The sequence below is a fragment of the Abramis brama genome, assembly GCF_963993115.1.
Source record: "Abramis brama genome assembly, chromosome: 16".
In the NCBI taxonomy this organism is placed as follows: domain Eukaryota; kingdom Metazoa; phylum Chordata; class Actinopteri; order Cypriniformes; family Leuciscidae; genus Abramis; species Abramis brama.
The window spans coordinates 6745350-6773134 of NC_139978.1; the positions used below are offsets into that span (position 1 = coordinate 6745350).

Below are 27785 nucleotides of genomic sequence, written 5' to 3' on the forward strand. Positions count from 1 at the left end.
AGGGGCGTGGAGAAGCGGCCATGACACGTTGTGATTGATAGGTGTTTCATCCAATGAGCTGAACATACACCCTAACGTCACCAATGCATTAGCCAATCGAATGTCTTGTAGCTGACTCCAGACCCATCTTTGACAGCCTACGGTAAGGGCGCAGAAAAGCGAAAGCTCAAAACATGTCGGTCTTCTAGTGACTATACGTTGTATTTCCCACATTTCCAGCATGACAGTGAGCGTTTAGGTTTAAACGCTGTGTTTGTGTAATTTTGTAAAAGGGTCGACACACGGTAAGGATATTCTATCGAACCGGTTGTGCTAATTTTTCGATCGTTTCTCCTACCATTTAACCTTGTTCTGCTGTCAGCAGCATCACACCCTGCACGGCTCATGTCTGTCGTCAAATATTCAATATAACTGCAAATTAATTATATCTACAAATTAATTAATAAAATAGTTGCATGAATGGGTTGTGCAGAGTGCAGACTAGTGCTCTTTATTCATGTAAAACACAAGTACATATGTGACATGCAAATACACAGTCTGTGTGTGAATATCTACAGCAATATCTTCTATTCAGCAATATCAGTTACCCTTTATTTAAATATTTACATATTTATTTATATACATGTATGCATGTATTCACACACACACATACTGTGTGTGTGTGTGTGTGTGTGTGTGTGTGTGTGTGTAAATACATTACATACATATGTATGTGTGTGTGTGTGTGCATATATATATATATATATATATATATATATATGTATATATATATATATATGCAGACTGTGTGTGTGTAAATTATATTAATAAAGGATAGACAGAGATATTGGTGTAGTTATTCAAGCCCAGTATAGTTGGGCCTGTCCTCTTATTTATGGAGCATCTTTCGCTTCTGCATCTCTATTGATTAAGCCACAATCTGTTGTTCATGTATAGCAGCTTTACACTGAGTGCATCGATTGTTCTGTCTCTTGCAGAGATGGAAACTCTTATTCCCATCATTAACAGACTGCAGGAGGTTTTCCTCACAGTTGGAGCCGAGATCATCCAGCTTCCTCAGATCGTAGTCGTGGGATCACAGGTGAGTCATTAATCTAACAGTGAATAGTTTGAATTTGCGTCTTTATGCAGTGCATTGAAATGGAAACCTTCACAACATAAGGTATGATCTATGTTTTATGATGGTACATGATGCAAGTAGGCCGACATGTATTTTCCCTGTGAAGTCAAGTATATGACTCTGTTTATATGCTCTGTTTGTCTCTCTAAATAAATCTACAGAGCAGTGGAAAGAGTTCAGTATTGGAGAGTTTGGTTGGACGAGACTTCTTGCCCCGAGGTTCAGGAATAGTGACGCGGCGCCCTCTGGTGTTACAGCTGGTGAATGTGCCATCGCTGGAGGAGAGGCGCAAACAAGACAATGGTAACAGCTTACAAATGTGTCAGGATTTATCAGAGATGTATTCTGTTGACTGATTGTGTCTCCAAAATAGTGATATCTCTAGACAATATATCTCTAGACAGTATTTTGGGGCATCATAGGCAAGGTTTTATGACATGGCCGGAAAGTTATAAACGTATTGGAAAAAAAGAGTATTTCACACAAGAACACGTCTAGCACATATGCGCTTGCTTTGCATGCTTTAAATAGAAGTAAGTCAAATTTATTTTCAGTGTTCTTAAAGGGAAAAAAAACATTTAAGAAATGTTCTGGGTTCAGTACAAGACACTTCATGAAAATAAATGCTAAAATACACACTATTTTAAAAGTATAGCCATAATACAGTACCTAAACATTTACCTATAGGCTAACATCGCTTAGTAGCTACACTACCGTTCAAACTCTGTCTGCAAGTTTTTATAATTCATTTTTAATCAAAAATACAGTAAAAAACATAATTTTGTGAAATATTATTACAATCAAAAGTTTTGTAAAAAAAAAAAAAAAGAATTACAATTGAAAGTTACAATTGAATTTTTTTTATTTACTGATGTGATCAAAGCTGAATTTTCATCATCATTACTCCAGTCTTCAGTGTCACATGATCCTTCAGAAATCATTCTAATATGATGATCTGATGCTCAAGAAACATTTTTTATTATTATCAATGTTGAAAACCGTTGTGCTGCTTAGTATTTTTGTGGAAACAGTGAAACATTTTTCAGGATTCTTTGATGAATAGAAAGTTCAAAAGAACAGCATTTATTTGAAATAGAAATTTTTGTAATATTATAAATGGCTTTACTTTTCATTTTGATCAAATCCAGAGAATAGTTGTTAAATTCGCTACATTAATAAAAGGATTGAGACACCAGTTAATTTTTTTATAGATAAATTAATATATAGTTAAGAATCTTATTAAAAATGAGAGCTTCATATTTCTTAAATATGTGCATTATATTTCTTGTCCCATAGACTTCCATTGTAAGTGCATTACTGTAAATGTGGGTTTTGCTCTTTTTTCTTCCACACATACTTAACTTGTATTGAACCCGGAACATTCCTTTAAAGGGGTCATGACATGACAAATTAAATTTGCCATGATCTTTGTGTAAATGACGGTTTTATATGGATAATGTTTTCAAAACACTAACTCGCGTGCAATATCGAGTGTGCGTTGATGCTGTTTCCTATGCAGTGACGTTAGCCAATCATAACAGTGGCCGTTTACTGACAAGCCTTAAAGGTGTCCGCCTCTTAAAAACGGGTTATTTCAGACAGAGTGTCAAGAGTGAAGGTTGAAAATAATATTTTTTCTACATGTATATATATATTTTTTTTGTGCAAACATTATATGTGAACCTCAAGGAACATATCACGGCCCCTTTATCGTCTGCTCACTATGACGTATTCTGATCTTTCTGTGAATTTGTTCCTAATACGCTTACAGTAACATTTCTTTCTAACACTCTCTCTGCTGTCCTTTCTTCGCTTTCTTTCTCAGGAAATGGAGCTAAACAAAACTCTCAAAACACCTATCCAGGTCTCTGTTTTTCAACACGTTTGTCTGCATGATCTGTCCAAATCGCTCTCCTGGTGTGGTTCCCATCCCACAGCACTTCTGTCATCTACTGTTTTGTAAATGTCATTCTTTGTGTTTTTTTTCCCATGTGTTGTGTTTTTTTTAAGTGAAAAAACTGGTAGCTACTGTTTCCACTCTGAGACTAGAGCAAATGCACGTTTGGTCTCCAATCTCTCAGTTGTGTCCTCATGTATCCGGCCACTGTAACTTTTCTGGTTGAATATTGATTTTACAATTTGTTCACTTCAGTTCACTTTGCTGTGAAAGCCTGTAAAATGCTTTTATTCTGTTGAGGTCTTTTAATGGAAGAGGGTTTCTGCAGCAGATTCAGTGTCATTAATATTGATTTGTATTGTCTTGTTTTCTTGTTATTCTCTCTCTCATTCTCTCTCATTCTGTCTTCTAAAGGTATCAAAGCAGAGGAATGGGGCACATTCCTTCACAGCAAAAACCAGGTAATTACAAAAGTTCCCGTTTGACACTAAAGCCCTATTCGGACTGGACTAGTTTTCATGGAGGACGTTAAAAACATTTGTGTTTCACAGGCGTATTTTGTGATTTTAATCCTGTCCGAATCTGCCACGTTTGTGTTTTTCTCACACAACCTCAGTGAAAAATCCAGAGCACATCACCTACTGTTTACGGGAGATCTCATCCTGTTCCAATGCGAATGTCTGTGATTGCCGATATTGTATTATTCTAACATTAGTCCTTATGTGTTTTTTGACCTACCTGAACTTTTGTGCACCAATCTTTTGCATGCTTTCATTTAAAGGTCCCGTTCTTCGTGATCCCATGTTTCAAACTTTAGTTAGTGTGTAATGTTGCTGTTAGAGCATAAATAATATCTGTAAAATTATAAAGCTCAAAGTTCAATGCCAAGCGAGATATTTTATTTAACAGAAGTCGCCTACATCGAACGGCCCGTTTGGACTACATCCCTCTACTTCCTTCTTTAATGACGTCACTAGAACCGTTTGTGACTAACCTCCGCCCACAGGAATGCTCCCTCAACTCTACCGAAATTCGTTTATGTACTTGCGCACTTCTTATAACTTACTGTGTTTACTCAGCTCTTACGGTGATTTTCTGAAGTAAAACTGACGCTTCATCTTTTGTGTGATGTACAATAAACTTTATTAAACTCATCAGTATATGTTTGATCATCATTCGGACCTGGTCTGAAACAGCAGACTTGTAGGCTATTAATAAATAATGGATACATACAAGCAGATGACAAATACGTTATAATAACCGTAATTAAACTACTAAACTATACCTGTTCCATCTCTATACAGCACTCTGACTCTGTAGGCATTATTGTCCGACTCGAAATGAACACCGTTACTGAGTTTCTGATATTATCATCATTCCGTGAGATGAAATTGTCCTGAGAGACTGAGCACGAGCTCATGAAGCTCCGCCCCCTGTGCCGTCCAGCAGCAGCTTATTTGCATTTAAAGGGCACACACTAAAACAGCGGGTTTTTCTGAGCCCCAAAAAATGACAATTTAAACATGCTGTAAAAAATGATCTGTTGGGTATTTTGAGCTGAAACTTCACATACACACTCTGGGGACATCAGATACTTATTTTACATCTTGCGAAAAGGGGCATAATACGGGACCTTTAATTTAATTTCAATGTGGATGGTATCCGACCAAGAAATAAAATGATAAAATTAATAAATGAATAGACAAATCGCAGAAACTGCCCATTTTAATATGAGTGTAAGATACATGTCTAAATTTCTCTGCTCACTTATGTTGGTTTATTATGATCAGCCACTTCTATAAACTCATGTGAAGTTTATATAAATATGGTGTTAGTAATACATTAAAATGATATCAATAAGTAATTAATTAAAAAGCATTTACGTTAGGGAGCTAACCAGTGCACGCTAGGGTCCAAGCCATAGATCACCTATTAAAAAAATAAAAATAAAATAAATAAATAAATAAATAAAAAATTTGGACTTTGGTCCTGTCAGGTCACAACCAGACTAGGTGAGCTTGGTCTGGAGGTGCCTGTAATGGTGCCATAGCATATTTTGCGGAGGAAGACTCAGCGAAACATAGAAGCTTAACTGCTGGGGTTGGGTGTCGCTGATGGCGGTGATGGGGGGGGGCAGGTTGGATCGGTGAATCTGAGGGAGGTGTTTTTGTTGGGGAGGTCTGTTAGTTGTGCTCACTGGCAGTAGTAGAGTGGCCCCCAGGCCTAGAGAATAATATATATCTACAATAATTGTATTGACTGGCCTAAAATATGGTATTATTATTATTATTATTATTACAGTACTGCCACTACTACTACCCCTACTATTATTATCATGAATATTAGTGTTACCACTACTACCACTACTATTGCTACTATTATTATTATTTTTGTTATAATTATCATTATTATTATTATTAATAGTAGTATGAATACTACTTTTACTACAACTCTGTCACAATTACTATGATTCTCTTAAATTGCCTCTATCTATATCACTAAAATATCTCATTGCCTAAACTTACCAATGTACCTGCATACATCACTATATTGATATTTATATTTAGTTGTTTTCTTTTTTTTGTTTTTGTTTTCTTTTTTTTTTTTTTCTTTTTTTCTTTTTTTTGGGTGTTCTGTATGTCCCTTTCTCTTCTGTATGTGTATATATGACATTGATCTTTTACCTTGTATAAGCTACAATGTTTTAACTTGCAAAAAAAAAAAAAAAAAAGCATTTACGTCATACGTGATGCACGGAAACACAGCAGATGACCTTCTGTATAGAAAACACACACTCTGTAATAAAGATGTTGGAGATGTTGGTGCCATCCGAATCAGTACATGAAATCACAGACATCGAGTGATACGAACTGTAACTCAAACATCATTTAGAAAACTAGTCCTGTCCCAATAGGGCTTAAGTTAAAAAATTCAGAACACTTTCAAACCAAGCTTGTTATCACGTCGACTCTATAATGATGCTGTTTTTTCTTTGCTCAGATTTTCACAGATTTCAATGAAATCCGGAAAGAGATTGAGGATGAAACAGATCGCAATACCGATAATAAGGTGCAGTGGAAGCATGGCACTCATCAGTGTTTCACACAGTTTGACATACACACACTTGTCGTACCATTTGAAGGCCCGGATTAAATGATCTCATCTAGTTGTTCTCTTTTTCCTCCTTAGGGCATCAGTCCAGAGCCCATTTACCTGAAGATCTATTCCCCAAACGTGCTCAGTCTGACCTTGGTTGACTTGCCTGGCATCACTAAGGTAACAACAATGACTGTGCATGTTATTTTACCATGTAATGCAAACAAACTCATTTGCTTTAGGATAAAAAATTAGAAGTATTATATTCTATTTTATCTCTTAAAAATCAATTAAACGTTATTTAAGTACAATTAATTATTTTAAAAATAAACTAAATTTGAGCCCAAGATACTAAAATTCTTACGGTAAAAAAAAAAAAAAAATCAATAATTATTGAATTGAATAAAGTTGTAATGTATTATTTTCACTAGGATACAGATGATGTGCACATGATATCAGTAGGTGCAGTCACAGTGATTAAAAAACATGGATCAATGACAAAATAAAATGTATGAAAGGGTCAAAGTGGCAAATTTGCATAAAAAACTTGAGCCCATTGCAAATTCTTGTTTGGGGAAATCATTCGCCCTCACTCAGAATTCCCAATCTCATGGATTCCTATTGAAATATCTGGATTTTGCCGAGTAAAATTTTCGGAACAACTGTAAATATATCCACACTTTTAAAGATAAAATATTGAAATCCATTCCTTCAATTACCCATTCAGTCTCTCTTATTGTGTGATGTTTTTTGTGTAGGTCCCGGTTGGTGACCAGCCTGAAGATATTGAGACTCAAGTCCAGGAGATGATTCTGTCCTACATCTCCAACCCCAACTCCCTCATCCTGTGTGTATCTCCTGCCAACTCTGACCTCGCCACATCTGATGCCCTTAAACTGGCACGAGAGGTGGACCCAGATGGTGAGCGACGTGCAGAGAAGTCCAGATGTCATTATTGCACCATTGAATGGCACTGTGGGAAGGGAATGTACTCATTGTCTGTTGCGCTCAGGTCACAGGACGCTGCTGGTCGTGAGTAAGCTGGATTTGATGGACGCGGGGACGGATGCTCTGGAGGTTCTGCTGGGCCGCGTCATACCAGTCAGACTGGGCATTATTGGTGTGGTCAACAGGTCGGTTGCTTTAAACATTTGTTGAAAATGCAAAACATCATTTTTATTTTCCCCAAGGCAGATTTTAATGAGATTAGAAACATGAACGTTTCCTATCCTGATTTTAAATTAAAATTTTAAATGCAACTTTAAATGCAAACCTCCAAAGCAGCTGACTTATATTTAAAGGTTTAGTTCACCTAAAAATGAAAACTTAAGTCATCATTTACAACACGTCCTTTCTTTTTTAACTTCACGTTTGACCATATAATTGCAGTGAATAGCGACCAGCATCAGAAAGATGCAGAAGTATCACAGAACGGTCCGATGTGACGTGTCGTATATATTCCGGGTATTCTAGGGGTAAATGACAGAGTTTGAAATTTAATGGATTATTTAACGAATATCCTGATCTTGGCCGTTGGTCTTCTGTTCACGGCTGAGCATTCGTGAGACTCTGTTAGCGCCCAGAAAAAGCACACAAGATTAATAAACACGCGACATGAAATACAATCCATGTACCTTCTTCTCTGAGGTGAATATATCCGTTGTGTTCGTCGTAACAAGTAATCGCGTTCACATCTGTCAGCTGTCATTCTGACTGTCATCGGACAAACAGAGTTCGGGTCTGGAGATGTGCCACTCAGTGAGGAAAGTACTCAGATTATTTTTGGGGATTTGAAGGCATTGTATTTCATGACGTTTTTTGTGTGCTTTTTCTGGGCGAGTCTAACGACAAAGATCAGGATTTTCGTTAACTAATACATTAAATTTCAGTTTGTTTTTCACCTCCAGAACTATGCAACACGCGTCACATGGGTTCATTCACTGCCATTATATGGACGAGCATGACCGGGACATTTTTTATAATTTCTCTGCTTGTGGTCCGTAAAATAAAAAAGGGTGTACGGCATTTGAGTAAATGATGACTTAATTTTCATTTTAGAGTAACTATCCCTTTAAGTCATTATTCACTCAGAATCTTCATAATCTTCCCATATAACCTTTGATTTTTCTCAGTGAAAACTAAGAAAGTAATTGTTTAGGGCTCTACAAAGCAAACATTTAATTTACATTGTGAACAAAATGCAGTAAAAATAACTTGGCGACATGACAAGGGATGTAAATTTTGAGCAGATTTTCATATTCATAGTCAATTGTCATTCAAATTAACAGTCGATTAATCTGTAATGATTATATTGCGAAATGAATTTGGAGAATTCTAGATTTCATGTACCTGAACTTAACTTATAATTTAAATATATTTAAGAAATACGAGTATTGTTTTTTTTTTTCAGTCCACTGTATTTTAATTAATTTAAGCTATTTAATATGAATTTCATTTGCTATTACATTATTACTGTTAATAATAATGTGTATATAAAATGCAGATACACTTACAATACACAACCATTCAAAAGTTTTGGGTCTGTAAGATTTGTAAAAGTTTTTGATAGAAATCTCTTCTGTTCACCAAGGCTGCATTTATTTGATCAAAAATACAGTAAAAACAGCAATATTGTGAAATATTACTCCAGTCTTCAGTGTCACATGATCCTTCAGAAATCATTCTAATATGCTGATTTCCGGCTGAAGAAACATTTCGGTTGCACTTTATATTACAGTGCGTGCACAAAGTACTGGTAATATAAGGTAACTACATGGGTTAAGTAGGTTAAGGTTATGTTTAGAGATGGGTTCAGGGTTAGTACCTAGTTATTACTCAGTTATTGTAATTACCATAATAAGTACATAGTATGTACATGGGGAACAGGACTGTAAAATAAAGTGCTACCAACATTTCTTATTGTTATCAATAATGAAAACGGCTGTCCTGCTTAAAGGTCCCGTTCTTCGTGATCCCATGTTTCAAACTTTAGTTAGTGTGTAATGTTGTTGTTAGAGTATAAATAATATCTGTAAAATTATAAAGCTCAAAGTTCAATGCCAAGCGAGATCTGTTTATTTAACAGAAGTCGCCTACATCGAACGGCCCGTTTGGACTACATCCCTCTACTTCCTTCTTTAATGACGTCACTAGAACCGTTTTTTGACTAACCTCCGCCCACAGGAATGCTCCCTCAACTCTACCGAAATTCGTTTATGTACTTGCGCACTTCTTATAACTTACTGTGTTTACTCAGCTCTTACGGTGATTTTCTGAAGTAAAACTGACGCTTCATCTTTTGTGTGATGTACAATAAACTTTATTAAACTCATCAGTATATGTTTGATCATCATTCGGACCTGGTCTGAAACAGCAGACTTGTAGGCTATTAATAAATAATGGATACATACAAGCAGATGACAAATACGTTATAATAACCGTAATTAAACTACTAAACTACACCTGTTCCATCTCTATACAGCACTCTGACTCTGTAGGCATTATTGTCCGACTCGAAATGAACACCGTTACTGAGAGTTTCTGATATTATCATCATTCCGTGAGATGAAATTGTCCTGAGAGACTGAGGGCGAGCTCATGAAGCTCCGCCCCCTGTGCCGTCCAGCAGCAGCTTATTTGCATTTAAAGGGCACACACTAAAACAGCGCGTTTTTCTGAGCCCCAAAAAATGACAATTTAAACATGCTGTAAAAAATGATCTGTTGGGTATTTTGAGCTGAAACTTCACATACACACTCTGGGGACATCAGAGACTTATTTTACATCTTGCGAAAAGGGGCATACGGGACCTTTAAGGATTCTTTGATGAATAGAAAATTCAAAGGTACAGTAATTATTCAAATGTAACTTTGACAGTAATTAAAATGTAACTTTACTGTCACTTCGGATCAATTTAATGTGTCCTTGGTGACTAAAAGTATTCACTACTGACCCCAAACTTGATCAAAATAATTGTAAAATCTAAATGTTTGACTGCGCCCCTACACATTTCAACTCAGTGGCTTCTAAACAAAACTCAGAGAGCCCTGTAGCTCTTTTAGCAACACAAGTGGTCATTTCACCTTGAAACTGCACCAATTTGGACCTGCAGGAATGTATTTCACACATTTAGCAAAAATGCAGAGTCTATTTTTCCTCGTGAGACCGAGGAGATCATTCAGAACTCATTTACATATGAAGACCTGAAGGCACAGCAGCAAAAACAGCCTGTTCAAGCGTAAGGGTTCGAGAGAGGGTGAAGAAATGACCATGTAAAAGAACTTCACAACAGGCACAGGATATCCTGAATGACATTAACAGGGCTTCAGGGAGAAAATAAAGTGTAGCACATGGCCCTTTCCACTTCTTTTACTGCAGTAGAAACTTAATCAACCGTGTGAAAAAGCATTGCGACATTTTAACAGTGTAATTTTCTTACATTTCGAGTTCCTCTATCATACCCCTAAGGAGCAGTGACTGTAATATTCCCGACGCTGTTATCCTCTCCTGCCCTGCCTTTTTAAGCACAAGCACCCAAGGGTACCACGTCTACCCGCTATCAGCTGACAGAGCCGCGCTGGAGATAAATCATTGGTTTATTCAGCTTTGGCTGTAGCATTTCCTTTACGAATACAGGGAGACAATTTAGTTGGGGAGGAGAACTGCAGTGACACTTTTCATTTCTCGACTCTCGTTAACTTAATCAGAAATAGCTTCAGGCCAACGTCTCTTCAATATTAACCCACACTCGCTTTGAGGATTCAACAACGAGCAGTCAAACAGGAAAGCTCTTGAAGATGTCCTGGGAGAGCATTTATGGAGAGCGAGCACTGGCAACAAATAAAAGACGTGTTCAGTGCAATATATTGATCAGTCATTTACTTTTTATCAGTAGTGCTTGCTAGGGCTATTGCTCATCCTTGAGGTCAGAGATTTAAACTAATCCTTAACCTTAAATATTACATTTAAGTTTGCATCTAGTCCAATGCCATTTGGCCTGCAGACTTGAATTATTCTTCAAATCATGTGTTACGGAAGAGAATTCTGACTTCCAACTGGTGGATGATAAAACAGGCAGAACTTAGACTGAAGGAAGAACCCGAGCCATAACAAAATATTGAATACCATAAAGACTTGAACCAGTAACCAAATACTCCAAACCTGCCCTAGTAATCACATAAAAATTCTCTAGCAACCATCTTCAGTGCCACAGGAGTGTGGCAAATTAGGTTTTGCCCATGAAAGCACTATTTACATTTACTTTAGAAAATGCAAAAATGTTGCTTTCATTCGTGCACAGTACAACCAAAGGGAGAAGCTCCTTCTTTTCCAGTAGTGGGCAGTGTACTAACAATTTTCAGCTCACCTCTATCCTGTAAAAATGCACTGCAGAATGTTTTAGAAATTCACTTTGACCAAAAGGAAAGAGCTGAAGACACTTTCATTTGTCAAAGAACAATACATGCCTAATGATGCCAACAATCTCTATATTTAAAGTCAACATGAAATCCATAGTAACTCTGTAAACAGTAGATTTACTGTCCAAATGAGCCTTCAGAATGTGCTTGACTTGCTCTATCTCTGAAATGACCACTTTTTTTACCTCTCCAACCACCCTTTTCATACACTGCCATTCAAAACTTTGGGGTCAGTAAGTTTTGTGTTGTTGTTTTGAAGGAAATTAATACATTTATTAAGTTAAATTGATCAACAGTGAAAGTAAAGACATGTATAACATTACAAAAGATTTCTATTTCAAAGAAATGCTGTTCTGAACTTTCATCAAAGTATCCTGAAAAAAGTGTGTCACGGTTTTCACAAAAATATTACATAACTTTGATAATAATATTTCTTGAGCACCAAATCATCATATTAGAATGATTTCAGCTTTGAAATGACAGGAATAATAAATAATATTTTAAAATACACTAAAATATAATTTATTTTAAATTGTAATAAAATTCCATAATTTTCTTTTTTTACAAATTTTTTGATCAAATCAAATAAAGTTGTGGATTTTCACTTGCCTTACAATTTGATTTGATTACGATTCAGAGGATAACATTTCGATTATAAAACGTTTCTTGATACACCACGATGCATCTTTTTCTCCACTTCTTTTATTAATAATAATTTCTATATTACTAATCACAATATAGTTATTTGATATTTGATCTTTGTTATTAAAAATAAGAACAAAGATGCAAATAACAACCAGTAGAACAAATACAGTATAAGAAACAAATGAAAAGAACAGTGCTTTTTTTTTTTACATCCATTTAAAGGGGTCCTATTCTGCTTTTTCACTTTTTCAACTTTAGTTAGTGTGTAATGTTGCTGTTCAAGCATAAAAAAAGATCTGCAAGGTTACAAAGCTCAAAGTCCACTCCAAAGAGAGATATTGTATTTAACAGAATCCACTTTTCAAGAACTACAACGAAAGACTTGTTTGGACTGCAATGCGATTTTTTTCGGATCTTATGAAATCACAATGTTTCTCATTTAAATAATCCCCGCCCACGGAAAACGCAAAAAAGCGGACGAGTCCTGGCTGAGCTGCATTAGAAGAACGTGCTATCGCTGTCAAAGAGACAATGTTTTTTCCAAAACTCATTTGTTTGACCTTCCTAAGGCTGATGAACTTAAAGGGGTTAAAACTTACAGTAGTTCCTGTACATTAAAACCCCAACGTTTATCTGTCCGCTGCACATTTTATGGAGAGCAGCTTGTTTTCTGTTGCTTTTGTTAGCTCTCACTTTTGTAAGGCTGTTCACCGCTCCTTAGGAAAGTGAAACATGGTTTTGTGATCAATTAATGCTTGTAATTACCTTAGTTTTCTGACAAATATCACGATTAAATTGTGGGTAACATCGTATCTATAATGTATAAGAAAATTACAAAAAATATACCACTCTGAAGCGTCCGGTGAAATCCGTGCTTGCAAAGTCCTCTTGTTTGTTCGATCCTCTTGTTCGTTAACATTGTCATGGTCTGAATCAGGCTTGAATTGGTTTGAGATTTATGCCATCCGCAATATTCACACTAGAGAAGAACTCGCAGTTATGAAGGGGTGGGACATTTTCCGGAACACACGCAAACTCACACACAGGTGGTAACGCTTTGAGCACGTAGGCTCTTCATCAGACGATTCTTCAGCCTACGTGCTCGAAACGTTACCACCGGTGTGTGAGTCTATTATTACATTTTTTACATTTTTGGAGCCATGGTGTGCCGACTTTTTTTCCTTTCTTATTTGAGTAAGTACAATGTAACTACGTCACCTTAAATTAAAGTGTAACCAAAAATTGTAATGTTTCCAAACTTTTGACAGGTAGTGTATATTCTGCCTAAAACCTTCTAGATGAAAGCATGTTGTTGAGAGTGAGTTCAGATTCGCCTTGGTGCTTTCCTACTCATGTTTAAAATTTTGCAGGCTTTGATCCACTATTCAATCTTTTTTTTACTTCACCAGGAGCCAGCATGACTTGAACACCCAAAAGAGTCTGACTGACTCCTGCAAAGACGAGCAGGCGTTTCTTCAGCGCCATTACCCGTCATTAGCCTCCCGCTGCGGCTCTCGCTACCTGGCTCGCACCCTGAGCCGACTGCTAATGCATCACATCAGAGACTGCCTCCCCGAGCTCAAGACACGAGTCACGGTGCTCGCCGCCCAGTACCAGTCCCGACTCAACAGCTACGGGCAGCCTGTGGAAGACCACAGCGCCACCTTGCTGCAGATCGTCACCAAGTTTGCCACCGACTACTGCAGCACCATCGAAGGCACTGCCAGGCACATCCAGACCTCTGAATTGTGAGTACATGAGCCAGAACATACAAGTTCATTTAAAATCACCATGAAATCAAAATTGACAATTACATTTTTTTTTTCAGAATGTTGCAGTGTTTATTATAAATGATTTATCCGTGCACATCGTTATTTTTTTATTATTATTCATATGCCCTCGATTGATTGGTTGATTGATTGATTGGTTGATTGGTTGATTGGTTGGTTGATTGATTGATTGATTGATTGGTTGGTTGATTGGTTGATTGGTTGCTTGGTTGATTACAGCCAGGGTGAAAAAAAAAAAATGTAGGTGAAAATTCTTCTCCAAGTGCTTCTCTCAATTTGTTTCCTAGAAAACTAAAACGAAATAACATAGGAAATAGGCTCTTCAAAGAAAAAAATCATTGTATATCTATACCGGGAACAAAGTTTTAAAGTCAGCATGAAATAAAAATATATTTTCTAAATTCTTGTTATAGATCTTATTGCAAAATATTAATCCATGTATGTTAAAGGTCCCGTTCTTCGTGATCCCATGTTTCAAACTTTAGTTAGTGTGTAATGTTGTTGTTAGAGCATAAATAATATCTGTAAAATTATAAAGCTCAAAGTTCAATGCCAAGCGAGATATTTTATTTAACAGAAGTCGCCTACATCGAACGGCCCGTTTGGACTACATCCCTCTACTTCCTTCTTTAATGACGTCACTAGAACCGTTTTTTGACTAACCTCCGCCCACAGGAATGCTCCCTCAACTCTACCGAAATTCGTTTATGTACTTGCGCACTTCTTATAACTTACTGTGTTTACTCAGCTCTTACGGTGATTTTCTGAAGTAAAACTGACGCTTCATCTTTTGTGTGATGTACAATAAACTTTATTAAACTCATCAGTATATGTTTGATCATCATTCGGACCTGGTCCGAAACAGCAGACTTGTAGGCTATTAATAAATAATGGATACATACAAGCAGATGACAAATACGTTATAATAACCGTAATTAAACTACTAAACTATACCTGTTCCATCTCTATACAGCACTCTGACTCTGTAGGCATTATTGTCCGACTCGAAATGAACACCGTTACTGAGAGTTTCTGATATTATCATCATTCCGTGAGGTGATATTGTCCTGAGAGACTGAGCGCGAGCTCATGAAGCTCCGCCCCCTGTGCCGTCCAGCAGCAGCTTATTGATGCTTACAGCAAATGATCTGTTGGGTATTTTGAGCTGAAACTTCACATACACACTCTGGGGACATCAGAGACTTATTGTACATCTTGTGAAAAGGGGCATAATACGGGACCTTTAATGTTTCCTTCTTTCTGTGCTTGGTTAACAATCGTGTCGTTTTTGGTGTGATTTTGAAAAGGCCTTTTTTTTTTGGTCCAATTAAAAGTAAGCACTGGCCATTTATTTGTAACTTCAATACAACAGTAGACACAAAGAAATTGCACAAAGCCAGCCGATTAGGTTTGAGCTTGTGATCAGAGAAAGCTCTTGCCATTTTTGAGCACAAAAATCCTAACTGTGGTCTGTGGAGCCACTTACTTCAGGTTGCCATCTTGCACCGTGTTATCAAGTTTGACATATTGTCATTACCAGGGCTACATTCCTGCTGAATCCTTTTTTCAGTGACTTCAGTCTGTCATTTTTGCACTGAAACTCATGACAGATATCAAGCACACCATGTTTACTTTGGTCTGCTTGGCTGAATTTGACAGACAGATAATCCTCAAGTCTGCTCAACTCCTTATTTACACCCTGTTCACTGTTGGATGAAATGCTGTTCATCTCTCATATCTGGCTAAGTCCACACCAGCTATCGATTAATTAAGTGCCTTGTATTGACGTTTTCTGGCTGGACGGTTGGGTATGACTCCAGGCCTGTGTGAATGTGTGAATGTGCCAACAAGGCTGTGATGTCCAAAAGTGCTGCATGATTTTACATTTTCATGCACTGACTGACTGTGTGAGCATTTGTTTATTGTAGGTGTGGAGGAGCTCGGATCTGTTATATATTCCACGAGACATTTGGAAGAACCCTGCAGTCAATTGACCCACTGGGAGGACTCACTGAGCTAGATATTCTCACAGCTATTCGAAACGCTACGGTATAATATGTACATGTTTATGCATGCATGTGTGTGTATATAGATAAGCATACAGTACTCTGCTCACTTTCTTAAAAGTAAAGTGTGTCATTTCTACGCTATAAGGGTCACCAAAATGAATTGCCCAAATGATGACTGTTATTTTCCAAACAGACACAAAGTTATGGTTTTAAGCTTCATATTCATGTCCTTGACATGAAGAGTTTTAGAAACCGCAAATAAATGCTGGTTCAGATACCTTTTTTAAGGTTCCCACAGTCACGGAAAACCTAGAATTTTAAAAGTGTGAATTCCAAGCCTCCAAACATTACATAAATCTTAAAAATTAATAAAAAATAATTTCTTAATAAATAATATATTTAAAATTAATTGAAAAATCTAGTGTATTCACTACTGTTTTAAAAGTTTGGGTTTTTTGAAAGAAGTCTCTTGTGCTCGACTGCATTTATTTAATCAAGAATACAGTAAAACAGTATTATTGTGAAATATTATTGCAATTTAAAATAAATGTTTTCTATTTGAATATATTTTAACATGGAACTGATTTGTGTGATCAAAGCTGAATTTTCAGCATCATTACTCCAGTCTTCAGTGTCACATGATCCTTCAGAAATCAGTTTAATATACTGATTTGCTGCTCAAGAAACATTTCTTATTATCAGTAATATAAATAAATAAATCCTAATTATAGTTAAGTTATTCAGAGAAGTGAGTGATCTTTGTCTTTGTTGTTTGATTAACATTAAAAATACGGCAGCAGGAATATTAGGCTGCTGTCACTTTAAGAGCTAATGCACGGATCCAATATACTGATACACATGTGTTTTCTTTCTCAACTGTTTAAGTTCACTTAAGATATAACTGAATATGTTTATGAGGATACTTGCCAAGATGGGCCTTTTGACATAATTTTGTTTGAATATGTCTGTTCAAGCGCAAGAAGACGTGAAAGAGGGCTCAATTCAGTATTTGTGTGCTGTCTGAGACACAAATTTCTGGGAACACGCTTTGGTAACAAGTAACGAACTGAGTTCCCTTTCGCTTCTTCTCGCGCTTGAATATTTTAATTGCCAAATTGGCGCGTCAACTGTCCCGAGTGTCATTCTCGTTTGTTCACATTAATATTCTCACAACATTGCATTGTTAGAATTCATAAAAATGTTACCGGCCAATTGGCGATAGAAACTGTTTAATATACTCGCTAACGCCGATTTTTACACGCATTTGGCGCTTGGAAAGTGTTATTTTAGACCATGTTATCAATGTTCAAAACAGTTTTTGCTGCTTAATATTTTTGTGAAAAAAAGTGTGATACACTAGCATTTAGAAGTTTGGGGTAAGTAAGAGTAAAAACAAATGAATACTGATTGAATTAATAATGAATTAATACATTCATTCATTATACTTATTGATAAGGATGCATTAATTTGATCAAAAGTGACAATAAAAAACATTTGTTATGTTACAAAAGATTTATATTTAAAATAAATGATATTCATTTCAATTTTCTATTCATCAAAGAATCATGAAAATAATGTATAATGATTTCCACCAAAAATATTAAGGTTATTTTAAACTGTAAAATATATTTCACAATATTACTGTTTTTATAGTAATTTTAATCAAATAAATGCAGCGGAGACTTCTTTCAGAAAACATTTTTTTTTTAAATCAAACTTTCAAAATTATGACTGGTAGTGTATATATTTGTTTTGCTTAAATCTAAAATATTACTTCTAATATAAATTGTTCTTTGTGAGTGCAATCACTACTAAATTAAACCGTATCTAGTAGAATAGCTGGAAAAGCAATGGAAAATCATTGGTCAGAAGTTGTGGAAACACTTCACGGATGTAGACTAAATGTGTTTTGGTTTGTGTTTGGTCGTTGTGATGGATGTAGGGTCCTCGGCCAGCGCTGTTTGTTCCTGAGGTCAGCTTTGAGCTGCTGGTGAAGAAACAGATCAAGAGACTGGAGGAGCCCAGCATGCGCTGTGTGGAGCTCGTACACGAGGAACTTCAGAGGATCATCCAGCACTGCTCTGCCTACAGCACACAGGTGCTTCACTGCTTTTTAATATTTGATGCAGAAAAAAACAGGAAATGGAATGTTAGGTAGTGTAGCCAGTCTTAAAATCTTAAAACTTAACTCTCCTATCAGTGCTTTATACACATTCATTGGGTAGTTAGTAGGGCTTCGCGGAATATCGGGAGGAAAACGCAATATGGCTTAGTCCGATTGTCAAATCGCGCATGAGGCTGGGATTTAAGTAAACGTATATGTGCTAGCGTTTTCAGAGTGAATCGTGTCATTTACATGCGTGTAGTTCATGATACAGTGGTTCAGAGTCTCAGAACGGCTTGGTTTACTGTGAATCTGAGACGCTGTGAGCTGCACACGTACATGTTAGTATTGTAATTTTACAGTGAAATAAATGAATTGTATTACTCGATTTCACAGTACAATAGCATTATTTATAATACAATGTATTTCTTATTTTGTTGAATGTATTTAATAATCACAAAATCATAATAATTATTATTTTATAGTCATATTGAATTGCTCAAAAACAAAATGAATAAACTCAAGCAGAGAGATATTTTTTAAACTTTACGGTACACTTTATGGTTTGAGTTGGTTCTTATAAAGAGTAAACCCAAGTATGAACACCCAAAATTTTCATAAACTGTCAAGCCCTAAAAGTATTTCTCACTTAGGAATAGTCTTGCATAAAGTAATATCCATCCATCCATCCATCCATTCTTTTAAAATTGTATTCAAGCCATCTAGGGAAACTTCCTGTATGTTTTTCATATCACAGAAAAACTGAATATCACATAATTGAATAAAGTTTTTTTTCTTTTCAATATCGTGCAGGGGTGCGTTTCCCAAAAGCACCAGAAGCCAAATATGATATACGATTTTAAATATGATATGCCAAATACGCATATTTTGACATTACCAACACAGTTAAACGATTTGCTGTTTGTACAATAGCACGTCATTAACAACAGTCCTATAGGCTGAAACTAACGTGGTTCAGACTGTTTTCAGGAAACAGTCGTGACTAACTAGTTAATTTTCTACAATGATGCGTCGTACTATGGTGGATTAGCAGTGAGTTACATCATTGTGCGGGAAACGCACCCCAGCCTAGTTAGATGCTAATGTTGTTGTGCCGTCAATGATTTTTGAGTGACTCATTCTCTGGCTCAATTTCCATAAATGTTCTGAGTGACCAATGAAGGAAGCGTTGCGACCTGAATGTTAGAATGTGTCTGCATATTACTGTACGTCAAACTCTTATTTCAAACAATTAAGACATTTCTGTTTTCCCTGACAAGCCCTTATAGCTCAGAATTTCTACAAAATGAAATGTGAAGAGGAGAGTGAAAGCTTTTCACAGTCTTCACAGATTGACACAGAGGCTCAGGACAGCCGGCATTAGGATTCTCTCCTCATTCTGCTCTTATCTTCTCTGTTCTGCTGCCTTCACTGTGTACATTTGTTTTACATTAAACATTCTTTTCGCTTTCCTCTATTATATACATAAATCTAATGTCACAACGTGTGCTGAAGGGAACAGATTTGATGCTCATAATATTCGGAAAGGTGTTGGGAAAATATTATACTTTACTCTTTCACATAGGAAGTGTAAAAATGGGTTACACTTTATTTTAAGGTGTCATTGTTACAATGTATTTATACATTTAAGTACTGAGTAATATTAATTAACTACAAGTACTTACTATTGTGTTAGGGTAGGATTATGATTTGGTTGAGGGTTAGTTGCATGTAATTATGCATAATTTACTGTTATTACTACGGTAAGCACATGTAACATATGTAACAAGGACACTGTAAAATAAAGTGTTACCAAAATGTTTTAAATAATGGACAACTAACCTGTCATATGTACTGTATGTGTGTTTGTTTATGTCCGAAGGAGCTTTTGCGGTTTCCCAAACTACATGATTCAATAGTGGAGGTGGTTACCAGCCTACTCAGGAAACGTCTGCCCATAACCAATGAGATGGTAGGAACATATGCCTGTGGCTGCACCTACACTAACTTATACTATCATGACATGATGAAAACAGCAGAAACATCAAAATGATAATGGACCAAAATGTATAAATGTGACCTGATCCAGCAAAATGAGTCACAGTGACCCATTTTTCCATTTTGGTATTAATGGAAAGAGGAGACCATAAGCTTTCAAATGATATCCTAGTCAAAGTCATACATTGAATGGTTGTAAAGATATACACATTTGAATTATGGTCGTCTGCCCTCTTTTTCCAATTGAAAACCTGAGAAAATCCATTTTCAGTGATAAACTATTTATTTTACAGCTTAATTTGACCAAAGACATTAATATTTATAAATGCTATTAAACCAGGCTGAAGCTCAAATTATTAAAATAAAAGTTTTTATTTGAATAAATAATTTAAAAGGCACTTTTACACGAATTAACTAAAATCAGAAAGATTGAACAGAGGTGCTAAATTTTTGCTTGAGAGAGAGGGTGTGTGTGTCTGTGCGTGTGTGTGCGTGTGTGTGCGTGTGTGTGCGTGTGTGTGCGTGTGTGTGTGTGTGTGTGTGTGTGTGTGTGTGTGTACGTGTGTGTTTGCGTCTGTGTCTGTGTGTGTGTGTGAGAGAGGCAGTTAAATTAAGTTATGTGTAATAATGTGAAATGACACAGGGAAAAAGTATTGAACACATGAAGAAAGGGAGGCGCAAAAAGGCATGGAAAGCCAAGACAACTGCTGAAAACTTACAGTAATTAATTAAAAAGCAATCCAGCCCCCTGTCAGTGGAAATTAATAACAGCTGGTTCAGTCCCAAATGATGGCCTACAAAAAGGTCTCATTGCCAAGGTGTCACACAAGACACATCTCATGATGGGTAAAAGCAAAGAGCTGTCTCAGGACCTTCGCAACCTAATTGTTCCAACACATAATGATGGCATTGGTTATAGGCACCATTCTAAGCTTCTGAATGGTCCAGTGAGCACTTTTGGGGCCATAATACGGAAGTGGAAAGACAATAATTTCACCATAAATTTGCCTTGACCAGTGCTCCTCGCAAGATTTCTGATAGAGGAGTGAAAAGAATAATCAGAAGAGTTGTCCAAGAGCCAACACCAAGTTGTATGGTGTTTTTAGGGTAATGTGCACTGCCATTTCTCCTCCAAATATGGTGTGTATTATGGCATCCAAACAGTTCAATTTTGCTCTCATGTGACCACACTATATTCTCCCAGTATTTCACTGGCTTTTCCAAATGTTGTGCAGCAAACTTTAAATGAGCTTCAACATGCTTTTTTTCAGTAATGGAGTCTTGCGTGGTGAGAGTGCATACAGGCCATGGCGGTGGAGTGCATTACTTACTGTTTTCTTTGAGACAACAGTACCTGCTATCTGCAGGTCTTTTTGAAGCTCTCCACAAGTGATCCTTGGCTCTTGAACAACTCTTCTGATTATTCTTTTCACTCCTCTATCAGAAATCTTGCGAGGAGCACTGGTCAAGGCAAATTTATGGTGAAATTATTGTCTTTCCACTTCCGTATTATGGCCCCAAAAGTGCTCACTGGACCATTCAGAAGCTTAGAATGGCGCCTATAACCAATGCCATCATTATGTGTTGGAACAATTAGGTTGCGAAGGTCTTGAGACAGCTCTTTGCTTTTACCCATCATGAGATGTGTCTTGTGTGACACCTTGGCAATGAGACCTTTTTGTAGGCCATCATTTGGGACTGAACCAGCTGTTATTCATTTCCACTGACAGGGGGCTGGATTGCTTTTTAATTACTGTAAGTTTTCAGCAGTTGTCTTTTTGCGCCTCCATTTCTTCATGTGTTCAATACTTTTTCCCTGTGTCATTTCACATTATTACACATAACTTAATTTCTGAACTTATTTTTGTTTGTTTCTTTGTATGTATGGCTTACTTGGGTTGTTACCAACATCTGGTGAAAATTTCATGTCAATAGCACCTTTGGAAATATATTTACTGAGAAAAATGATGACATGTTCAATACTTATTTCCCCCGCTGTACCTTTACTCAATTATCTGGACTACGAAACTTTGGGAGATTATTTTTGAATGTCTGTTCTTTGAAATTAGCAACAAAAAAAAAAATCTAGAACAGATTTTTTTAAATACTTGCAGGTTCGTCACATCATTGTATCTTTATATAAAAAGGGACAATTTAGATTCTATCCCACTGAGTTGGAACAATTTATTATCTCTGCTACTTCAGTTAAGGGGAAGATATCTCACTTGTATAAAATTTTGTCTGAAAGCTCCCAGAATTATTTTTCTTCTTTGAAAACAAACTGGGAATTAGAGCTTAAAAGGAAGTTCAGTGAAAAAGAATGGTTAATTTTGTGCAGTGAAATGACCTCACCTTTGACTACAAATATTAATGTTAAAGAAACTAATTATACATTTCTGGATAAATATTATATAACTCCAGTGAAGCTTAATAAATTTGATGATACAAATTCTCCTATGTGTAGAAAATGTGGAACTGAATTAGGAACATTTATGCATTTATTTTGGTATTGTTTACTCTTTTTGGGAGAAGATTCATAAAGTAATTCAAGATATTTGTAACTGTACTTTTGAGCTATGCCCTATGTTATATCTGTTGAATTATGATGTGGAAAATAAGTTTCCCTATACAAAAAGATGTGTGTTTACAATGTTTTCTTATTTCGCTAAAAAATGTATACTCACTACATGGATTTATCAGTCAGGACCCACTTTGGAGCAGATAATAGACTTGTTACCCATTGAAGAATTAACAAGTAAACGGCATTTAAGACTGCAAGATTTCCAATCCACATGGTCCTTAGTATTGAATTATATAGAGACTATAAAATTGATAAACATTGAATAAGGGTTAACCCACAGACTGTGGTAGTGTAGATTTTATTTATGTATTTATTTATTCTTTTTTTTTTCTTTTTTCTTTCTTTAATGTCTTGTCGATATATTTAGCGTGTTTTTTTTCTGGGTTGTGTGTGTAATATGTGCTAAATTGTGAAAAAACAACAACTATTATTTCATTGTTTTTCCACATAATCGGCCCATATCTTAAAATGGAACGTTGCGACTTCCGACTCATTTGGCCAGAGCGGGTCACAAATGTTGAAAAAATAAAAAATACTTCAATAATACAGTACCAAATGTGTTTCATGCAGTCAGTATATTGGTATCCGTCAGTATTGAATATATGTAAGCAATAATGTACTCAAGGCCATGCTGTTTTTTGAATACAGACTTGACTAAAGGATGTTGTTAGGCAAACATTAAGTAAAATGATTAAATTTTACTAAATTAAAATTATTACAATTGTTTTAATTAAATTATTTAAAGTATTTATTAAAATTATTCTTCTCCACAATGTAACTCCCACAGATGTGAGAAAGACAGTGAAGGTGGACTCATTAGAGAACAATTTATGTTTTACATTGTCCACAGTCCAAGATTTGCACTGTTGGACCCAATGAAACCAACGTTTGGCATTGGCACGAGTGACCAAAGGTTTGGCTATAGCAGCCCGACCATCAATATTGACTCTGTGGAATTCTGCAGTGAGTTAGTCAGCTGTGGTTTTATGATTTTTGGATGCAATCCGGGTTAGTACCTGGACATCCCTTTCAGAAGCTTCCTCTTGCGTCGACAGTTACTCCAGTTGGATGTGGTTCATTTGGATGACATTACCCTGCATCCCATAGCTCTCGATACACCTCAAAGACTTGCTGTCCTGGTCACAGATGAGCCAGCGAGACGCGCAACAACAATTTGCCCTCTTTTGAATTCTGATATGTCTCCCATTATGTCATGTGGATTGCTCTATTGCTCAGAGCTCTATTGCTCTGCTAATCATCCTTCACACTCTGCTCTTACTGAAGGAATGTGAAGTGAAGATTGGCCAGGCTGCGCATATATAGGCGTGAAACCTCCAACACTATATTGGCCAGTGTTTCGGTCTCATTGTCCAACCAGCGTATTTCAAAAATCAAAAATCCTTTGCGCACGTCACATTCAGATCGAGCACAGTTTTGGTTCTGAAAATGTGTCATCATGTTAGCTCATGGAATGTGTTTACTTCTTCTCAGGTTCATAATCTAGTTGCAATCGAGCTGGCCTATATAAACACCAAACATCCTGATTTCACAGACGCTGCCCAAGTTTCTGCATCTGTCAACAGCCAGCAGGTACTAAAACTCTCTCTCTCCGTCCCTCTCTCTCTTCAAATCCAAACAGGATTAGTCTTTGTTTTATCGTCTCTTTCGCAGGCGGAGGCAGGGGATGGAGGGAAGCGATGGAAGAATGAGAAGATGCCGTCGGAGGAGAAAGGCCCCGTGCCTGGGTTTGGAAGCCCCACCAAAGCCATCAACCTGTTGGACACGGTATGGCTTTGCTATCTCAAAAGTACAGAAGCCAACTGTACCTGCACATTTGAAGAAAAACCAGGAAAGAACAACAACTTTTGGATATTTTTCTGTAGGCCGTGCCAGTATCCCGCAAACTAAGCACTCGAGAGCAGAGGGACTGCGAGGTCATCCAACGGCTCATCAAGTGCTACTTCCTGATCGTGCGCAAGAGCATCCAGGACAGGTCAGCACCTGTGTGTGTGGGAGACTAACCACTGAGTGACCACGACCATCTGATCTTTTTTTTTTTCTTTTTTCCTGCAGTGTGCCAAAGACGGTGATGCATTTCCTGGTGAATTTTGTGAAAGAGCATTTGCAGAGTGAGCTGGTCGGCCAGCTCTACAAACAGCGTCTTCTACAGGAACTGCTCATCGAGTCTCAGGAAACTGCTCAGCAGCGCACAGAGGTTGCACAGATGCTGGAGGTACGTGTACATATACACCTCAGAAAGCAGGTGTGAAGAGATTATAAAAACATCTACAAAATACATATATTTTATTACAGGAACCACATTTTGCAAATGGGCCAATCAAAAGAGATTTTGTTTTGGAAGTATAAATGCAAAGGAATTTTCATTTAATACTGGTAATTCTCAGATTATATGTTTTTGGATAATTTGACATTTCAAAGAGTTTCTAAATTTTGTATTACAAAAATGGGCTAAATGTAGTAATAACATGGTAATAACACAGTAACATTCAAAACTTAAATGTTTGCATTTATTTTTGCATTTATTTATGTTTGCAGTGTTATGCAGTTATTAATCAGATACAATATGGTTATAGTATATAACTGAACCAACTTATATATGAATATAGTATAATTTATGAGTGTTTTAAAAGATGAAATTTTACTGGGAATGAATGGAAAATCGTATGCAAATTTTGAAATCATTACTACTGTGGTTATTTGTATTTCGCAGCAGTGCTTCAGTTAGTATGACAGTCTGCTGTGCTTTAGTCAGGCTGTTTATACTTTCACAAAAGTTCAGTTGTCTTTAAATTCATCCCATCTAAAGCACCGCCACTACAGTCATGCACATTCAGACGGTCTTGGGCAGTTTGAGATGCCATGTCAAGTTAACAGTAGTCCGACTTTTAAAAATGAGACGCCTCTTCCAATCCAATGCACTTGATAGCTGGTGTGTAAAAGTCTAGAAGCGCTTTGCAGTGAATATAGGGAATATGGCCATCAGTTCACAAGTGCATTTAAATTTGCTAACATATTAGAAGTGCTCTATTTTCATAGCGTGAAAAAATAACTGCTTTTCATGAAAATGTGATCTGTAAAATCATAGTACATAACAGACAGACTTGTGTATTTGTCGTTGAAAATATTTGTTTCAGTTAGAGACCAAACTATAAACGACCAAAACGCAGACGCACGTGTAGACAGATTGCACAGGAAGTTTTTGTGCCATGTCTTAGTTTGTAATTTCGTGAAACATTAGTAAACCATAGTAGATTGCATATCTTTATTTAGAGCAGGTGGTCTGGAACGAGCCCAAACACAACATAAGACAATGCATAGATCACGAAGTGACATGACATGCAGCTTGGCTATACCTATAGGATTTCTGGGATCCGAACGCATCGCGATCATGACGCAGTGTTTGCCTTGATTTAACAAAAAGGTTAAATTGATGGTTAAATAAAAAGGTCTTGATTTACCATGCAAGATGTTTTTTTATGCAGTGTCCTTTGTGTTACCAATGCTGCTCTTTCTGACTCCTCTTTTAGGCCCTCAAGAAAGCCAGTAACATTATCTCAGAGATCCGGGAGACTCATCTTTGGTAGCCAAACGTTCTCTTGAACATTCTGTCCAGGAAAGTGTTTACATGTTTGTGCGTGCGGTGTGTGTGAATGAATGACAAATATGATGAAGTATATCTGAAGAAATTCAATGCCTCTGCCAGCATGAACATTCAACAAAATCTGTACAGTTTTCCAAATGCTCTTTATTTCTACTGTATATGCACTGATTCCATAACTGTGTGTTTGAAAGAGGGTGTGTGTGTGTGTGTGTACTCGGTAGCTCAGAGATAGTAAACATACCAAGCCCATGTCTTTTTCTTCAGCATCATTTCTTAAAGGATTTTTGAGATTATGACAATTTATCTTTCTTTAAATATTATAAGAATTGAGTAAAGGTACTCAAATGGTACTAAGAACATCTTAACACCAAATCGAGCTCTCATAAACTCCCATGACTGAAAACAGGAATAGTTCACCAATGAAATAAGTTGAAAATGAACATTTCCAACAATGAAAGTTCTAAAATGTTTCATCATTTCATTCAAAACCTGTGTGACGTTCTATAGAACATTGAGGATGTTTTTAAGAATGTCCACGCTGCTTTTTACATTCAGTGAAAACATTTTGTGCATTCAAGCTTCAAAATGGACTAAAAGCATCATAAAGGCATCATAAATCATCATAAAACTAGTCCATCCGAGACATTCAATAGTTTTGTGTGAGGAACAGACTGAAATGGCTTATTCACTGAATGTGGATGTGGAATGAGATGACTGAGTAATTAATAACAGACATTTTTTGAGTCAACTACTGCATTAATATGCTGTAAATATGATGTTATTTAAGTGGTGTCCAGCTTTACAGTAAATCTAGAACCGCCCCTTTATTAGATTCGGTCGAATTCATGCATGTTTGTACGGTTGTACACTACTGTACATAAGAACTTAAGTTATGTAATTTTTAGGGCTGTGCAACTATTAATTGCGATTAATCACATCCAAAATAAAAGTTTGTGTTTACATAATATGTGTGTACTTTGTATAATTATTTTGTATATACACACATATGCAAGCATATATTTAAGAAAAATGTGTTATTTATATATAAAATCTATACACATGCAAATATTTCTTAAATGTAAACTTGCATATGTGTGTATTTATGTATACAAAATAATTACACACACATATAATATGTAACACAAACTTTTATTTTGGATGCGATTAATCACGATTAATAGTTGCACAGCCCTAGTAGTTTTACAGCCAATATGGGCTAAAAACATAACGGAGATATAATATTTGATCACGTGAGTGAGATAGATGAAAGAAACTCAATCATCTATCATGTTACATTTAGAATAATGAATGATGTAACCCGTGAATGATGTCTAGACATGGTGCAAATGAACGGTAGTGCAGTGTGATGAGCCATAGAACAAAGAGCCATTGTGTTCAGTTGTGCTCTGAAACACTTCAGACCACGCTTGGATGTGCCGAAGACTTGACTGCCATGTAATATTTATGCTTGTATGAATATTTATTGTGATTGTGAGTACGCCTGTG

The 27785-nt window shown here is 36.5% G+C and overlaps 1 protein-coding gene across 2 annotated transcripts; it reads left to right on the top strand.

Annotated features, from left to right (window-relative positions):
- Positions 1-5: 5 nt before the first annotated feature.
- On the top strand, positions 6-27785 carry LOC311098541 (dynamin-1-like protein). 2 transcript variants are annotated; one of them, XM_084138775.1, is made up of 17 exons: positions 6-142; positions 978-1081; positions 1282-1423; positions 3432-3478; positions 6018-6086; positions 6207-6293; positions 6872-7034; positions 7126-7246; positions 13585-13923; positions 15894-16014; positions 17917-18072; positions 19961-20050; positions 24149-24247; positions 24329-24442; positions 24541-24650; positions 24731-24890; positions 26206-27785. In XM_084138775.1, the coding sequence occupies exons 2-17, from the start codon at positions 980-982 to the stop codon at positions 26260-26262; spliced, it is 1977 nt and encodes a 658-aa protein (XP_083994901.1). In that variant the 5' UTR covers positions 6-142; positions 978-979; the 3' UTR covers positions 26263-27785. The 2 variants fall into 2 exon arrangements, with proteins under 2 accessions (XP_083994901.1, XP_083994900.1); XM_084138774.1 differs by having other exon boundaries at positions 135-284.

Coding starts and splice junctions, on each gene's coding strand:
- LOC311098541 (XM_084138775.1), top strand. CDS start 980: ATGGAAACTCTTATTCCCATCATTAACAGACTGCAGGAGGTTTTCCTC. Junction 24,443..24,540: donor CCATCAACCTGTTGGACACG/GTATGGCTTTGC, acceptor ATTTTTCTGTAG/GCCGTGCCAGTATCCCGCAA. Junction 24,891..26,205: donor AGGTTGCACAGATGCTGGAG/GTACGTGTACAT, acceptor CTCCTCTTTTAG/GCCCTCAAGAAAGCCAGTAA.